At 59.5% G+C, this 5620-nt stretch overlaps 1 protein-coding gene across 1 annotated transcript in view; it reads right to left on the reverse strand.

Annotated features, from left to right (window-relative positions):
- Positions 1-2908: 2908 nt before the first annotated feature.
- The window catches only part of LOC127749353 (netrin receptor unc-5-like), a 100931-nt gene continuing 98219 nt past the window's right edge, over positions 2909-5620 (reverse strand). The window contains exons 3-4 of the mRNA XM_052267256.1: positions 4116-4336; positions 2909-3217 (exon numbers count right to left, since the gene is read on the reverse strand). Coding sequence (XP_052123216.1) covers positions 2924-3217; positions 4116-4336 — 515 coding nt within the window. The 3' untranslated portion in view covers positions 2909-2923. The remainder of the gene's footprint in view (positions 3218-4115; positions 4337-5620) is intronic.

The following is a 5620-nucleotide window of genomic DNA, read 5'->3' on the forward strand; positions in this document are numbered from 1 at the left end:
TTACTACTGGTAGCTCTCCTCCCGTGATACACGTTACAGAGTGCAACGCTCGCCCGTAATATAAAATGAAAAAAAATATATGAAAAGTTGCAGAGGATGAATAATAATGATAATAACGCCATCCAGCCGGGCATCGGGGATGCGATTATGCAATAAATGCAAGCGCGAGCGACCACTTGAGGGCGCCATTAGCATTCGCAATGAGATGGACCTGAACCCCCGGCTCGCAGCTCGGCCCGGCGTGATAGATTTGATCACAGCGGAAATCTAATTTTGCAGTGCTGCCTATACAACCGCACAGCCTTTACCCCCACCCCGTCAAAATAACAGAAACAAAGTCGGCATGAAAATTCGCACCATGCGAAACATTTGCAGTACAGAGAGAGAGCGGGTTTCCGGAGATTTGAGGGGATAGCGGGTTGGGGAGGTGGACTGGACGGACGTACTTTAGTCTTTTCCAGGCCACCAGACCGCCAGGGACCGGGAGCGGGGGGGAGGGGAAGCGGTAGGAGGTCGGAAGGGGGTTTTAGCCTCCGCGCGTAATCCTACCAACTTGCAACAACAACCTTTCGCTCTTTTTCGCGCTCCGCGCCATTCACGCACCGCGCCTTGCCTCGCCTGCCGCTCACGTACTCTCTCCAAATCTGCATTGTTTTTATCTCCGCCCCCTTTCCTGTTTATTATTTTTTTCTCTCCGTGCGGAAGCGCCCCCGCCCCCGCCCCGCTCCAGTTCCTGCTAGGTGTAACATCCGCCGCGGGGGAGGGGAAGGTTGGGGGGCCGGAGGGTTGGACAGAAAAAAAGAAAGCGGGAAACAAAACCTTCCGGGGGTAAACCATCGGTGAGAGTCATGAGGGGAAAAACGGTTCAGAGGGGTAGGGGCAGAGGGGGGAGGGAGGTGGGGGGACGCAGGGGAGTGGAAACAAGGGCACCGGAGATTGATGGGAAACCGAAGAGGTGCCGCGCGGATGGAACGTACCTCGCCGTACCGCGCCGTACCGCACGACCGCGCTACCCGTCGCTAGGCAACCCTCTCTGTGGCCGGGGTTAGAGTGGTGGGGGCGACACTCCAGCCATAGCTATAATCCCAGGGGGTGTCAAGTGAAACTAACGCGCCGGCCGGAGCGGAACCCACGCCCGGTTCAGTTTGGGGCCCAGCAGCGCAGCCCCGGCCCCCCGCTCCACCCTCAACCCCCTACCCCGGACGAGGCCCGATAACTTTTCAGGGAGTGATAAGGAGGAGCAGAGGCTGGCGGAGCCCCGGCCGTGCCGCACACGCCGTTTTCGGATTCTCATTTCAAGTTACTACTTCTCCGAAAGAATGTCCGTCTCTAACGTGACTCGGGAACTTGTCGAGGCGAGCGTGGGGAGGGGGGGGGGGGGGGGGCTGACACTGCGCCACGCCACCACCGCTGAACATCCCCCCGAGAAGAACAAGGGGGCCTCTCCCGGGTCGCGGGAGGGAGGGGGCCGGAAGGAGCAGGGTGTAGTACCCCCCGCGGGACTGCGCCACACCACTCCACCTCCACGGAATCAGATTGCGTTTCATTAAGGCGAAACAAAAATGGAGCGGGCCGGGGTTACTGTCCGATCAACGCAAATCCATCGACCTCTCATCATGCAACGCTCTCCGGCCGTTCTCTCCCCCGAGCGTGCTAAAGCAGAGCCCCCTAGGCCCTCGCGGCGGCGGCGGATCCCCTTCCCCAGGACGCGAGTGTCATCAGTCCTCGGCGGCGGCTGTTCCATCTCAGGTGAGTGTTTCGCCGCGACCAGATGCACCCCGTCATCCGTCACCCGCGGCATCAGGCGGGACGTGGCGTCCTGACGAGCGCTCAGCGGGGGGTTGTGGAGAAGGGGCAAGGGGGAGGGGGGCGTTAGCGAAAGGGGCGGCAGCAAGAAGGGACAAGCCGCGGCTCGAATCCAAAGTTTTGGCCCAGCACTCTTGGTCGTAAACCGTATTTATGCGCATTGATATCCTCCCCCAGCGCCGCTGGTGGCGCGGGCGGGGGTGGCCCTGGCACTAGCGGCCCCTGCAGCCCGAGCGTGGCGGCCGCCCCCACTCGAACCACCACCAGAGGACCTTGGTGGGGTCCAGGCGCGGCCCTGCAACGCTCCGCCGAGCCCCGGCGCGTTGTTCTGCGGGGCACAAGAGCTCTGAAGGGGCGGGGGGGAGGGCCAAAGGAGGAAGCCGTCCGTAAACAATAAAATCCGACGTCACGGGGCTATTTTCCTGTCGCTCAGCGATTTGGCCGTCTCGTCTGCTGCTCGCGGCCGCCCCTCGCCGTGCTCCAGCAGCAGCAGCAGCAAAGATCCCCGTCCCCGCGGTGTGCTTGGCGGGGCTCGGCGTCTCCACGTCATTATGTCAACGAGGGCCGACGCTCACGGCTCTCCGCTCTGCTCCGCTCTGCTCCGCTCTGCTCCGCTCTGCCCCGCTCCTCCTCGCCTCGCGAGCTCCTGGACCCGCAGCCGCCGCAAGTCTCCTCCATTGTCCGCGACACGTGAGCTCCCTGTGTTTGGTGCCCCCGCCCCGCTCTGCCCCGCCACGCTCCGATGGGTATCAAGAGCCATACCAGGAGGGCGTGGTGGCGGTAAGACCCGGGGACGCTCTACCGTGGCGGACGCGGACGCCTTCGCTCGCCGAGCTCCTCTCCTTGGCTTGGCTTGGCGCGGCAGTCGACTCGCGAGAATTTAGTAGACGAGAACCGTTTGTCGTATTGAGGTTGGGTCGCCGTGACTCTATGGGTCCCAAGCCCAGAGGGGCACAACGTCCTGCGCTGGCCTCCGGGGCCGAGGACGCCGAGGACGGACCCTCCCGATCTCTCCCCATCAATCAGGCCCAGATTATCATAACGCCGCCGAGAATAGACGTCCCGCAATGATCCGCGGATAACACGTGGCATCCCAGCGGAACAATGTGTCATCCGCTTACGAGGGCCAGCGCCACACAGAGGACGGAGGGGAATAAAAATGAAAAAGTGTTAAAACTACTCCTCGTGTCTTATACTCACAGGCGTACTGGACGGCGGCCGGGCGGGAGCGGATCTTGCCCCGCGAGGACCACGCGGTGCACGTGCACGTGAACTTCTCGCCAAAGAACTCCTCCACGTCCTGGCGCGTCACGTTCACCGAGGCCTCCACGTGCCGCACGCCGTCGTGCGGGTCCACAAACTCCTGCTGGTGGGTCGCCGACTTGCCCGCGTTCGAGCACTTGAAGTAGACCTGCGGCGACAAAAGGTAAAGAAAGGTTAGAGCACACTGAGAGAGCGTTGAGAGGGGGGGAAAGGGCGACGGCAGGGGCGGGGGGGGGGGGGGCAAAAAGAAAAGGCAGGGAATTACAGATACGGAGAGGGCATTAGCTGGTCACGGCCAAGATAACACGATGACAATTTCACTTACCGTTCCATTTCCTTTGTACAACACTCGAAAGTCAGAAAGGGAAAATTGCGAGGGAAATTGTCATCGTTGCAAATGGCGCACGGCGGCGCATGCTACCACTCGCCATTCCCTCTCGCATCGTGAAAATTCAAAGACACGGCACGGCACATAAGTTGTCCCTCAATTGATTGCGTGTCGTGTATTCCCGGTGGTTGTAACGCACAGTCGTGTACCTGCCTCGCCTCCGCCGTTATTCGGCTTCGGCTCGCCATTAAACGGCGCGGCATTCGGCTCGCGCGCCAATCAACACGGCTTAATTAGCCGAATACGCCGCGTCGGGTCGGGCCCCAATGTTACAAAGCCGTATGTACGGCGTCGTTGCTGTTGTTGTTGTTGGCGGGGGAAGGGGGGGGCAGGAAGGGGGTGTAGGGTGTAGTATAGTACATCAGCTGGAAGAGCTGGAAGGGGTGGGGGTAGTAGGCGGTCCTGAGCGGCCTCGACTCGGCCTTGTTCGTGGCCTCGGCCCGCTGTGCTGTGCTGGACCTCGTGGGGCGGCCCAGAGAGCACCGCGGGACGCCGTGTGTGTCTGCGTGCGCGCGCGCGCGCCTGGCCACTCTCAGTGGAAAACCATTTGCGCGACCTGGCGGTGCGTGGCGGGGGGCAGTGGACACACGGAGAGGATGACCTCCACCATTGTGCCGGGTAGGCAGGACGGGTCGGTATGACAAATCGCTCGACTCACCTGAAGCGCGTTGATGGCCGAGCACCGCAGCGTGGCGTGGGCGTTCTTGATGACGTAGGTGTCCTGAGGCTCTTCGAGGAACAGCGGCAGGTGCGAGGAGGCGTGCATCGGGGGCAGCAGGTCGCCCTCCGCCCCCGGCACCGCCCCCGAGCTGCCCGCTGCCCCCGGCGACCCGGCGCGTCCGCCGCGCTCGGCAGACTCCTCCTCGTCCGTCAGATCGTCTGGAAAAGCAATAGGGTAAAAAAACGTTAGACTTTAATGTCGCGAGTTTTAAAACGATGCCCATCTCCAGTATGCCCTCTATATACACCGCGCCAACACGTGAGTGTGCTCGGTGTACGCTGTTTGTACGCAAACGCTCGGCAGTAACCGACAACACAACAAACCCCAAGGCTAACTACCATTCGCATCTCGATAAAACGGCGATAACTACCACACGAACACAGAGATGGCAACACTACGCTGCGCCACGACAACTCTGTCGAGGCGTTCATAAAAAAGGCTACTCAAATAGGTGTAATAAACGGCACAAGAGTAAATCGAAAACACATTTCTCAACATGCAGATATATCAAATCACACACCAAATTGTGACAACCAGTACAAAATAAAGAGATTGAACAAGAAGAGAAAAACACAGCAACAACTTGAGCTTGGCACCGTGCCTTCATGTACACACATAGCCTATCTACTTTCACCTCAATGAACCCCCAGAGACTCAATATTTCCTTTCTCCCTCTCTGCCTCACATTTGAAAAAACAAAATAATCCCGCGGGAAGAGATTAACGTCGCACGACCAAGAAACAAGAACCATAAATGTCGAGAGGTGTACTCCGCGCCGCTTGTAATGAACTCATGTTGATTTGTCCCGCTTTCATGACCATACGGCCCCGCCTCAGTTAATTGAATGCGCGTCTGTAGACGCACCCCATGGCGGCGGCGTCAAGCGCGCGCCCGCGCGCGAGCGTGTGTGTGTGTGTGTGTGTGTGTGTGTGTGTGTGTGTGTGTGTGTGTTTGTGTTATTCCACAGCACTGCTGCTGAGAATGGCCCGGCCAATCAGAGGACTCCTTATTCACGAGAGGGAAACGTATTGACGAATTACAACACATGCAGGCGCGTCGCGTACATGGAAAAAAATAATATATTTCCGTGACATAAATACCTATCCGAGCCAAACGCGGCGCACACGCTGCCTCACCTCCATAAATCACTCGTTTCCATTTCGCGCCCATTGATGCATTACAATCGCTTCATTACGTCACGGCGATTGTGACATTTCTCGTCGAGGTGGTGGAGCAGAGGCCGCCGACGCCATGGTGCGTTTGCTGCTGCAGCAGCGGCCGGCTCTCCAGCGCGGCTCCAGCGCGGCTCCAGCGCGGCACTTAGCGGCCACGGACTGGATTTATGCCCCTGCGCATTACCAGGCCCCGCCTGGCCTACGCACATCATATGAGGCCGACGAAAAATACGAGGCAGAGGTTAGATGGGGGCAGCCCCCCCCCCC

The sequence above is a fragment of the Frankliniella occidentalis genome, unplaced genomic scaffold (genome assembly GCF_000697945.3).
Source record: "Frankliniella occidentalis isolate FOCC.00 unplaced genomic scaffold, Focc_3.1 Scaffold48, whole genome shotgun sequence".
NCBI classification, from domain to species: Eukaryota; Metazoa; Arthropoda; class Insecta; order Thysanoptera; family Thripidae; genus Frankliniella; species Frankliniella occidentalis.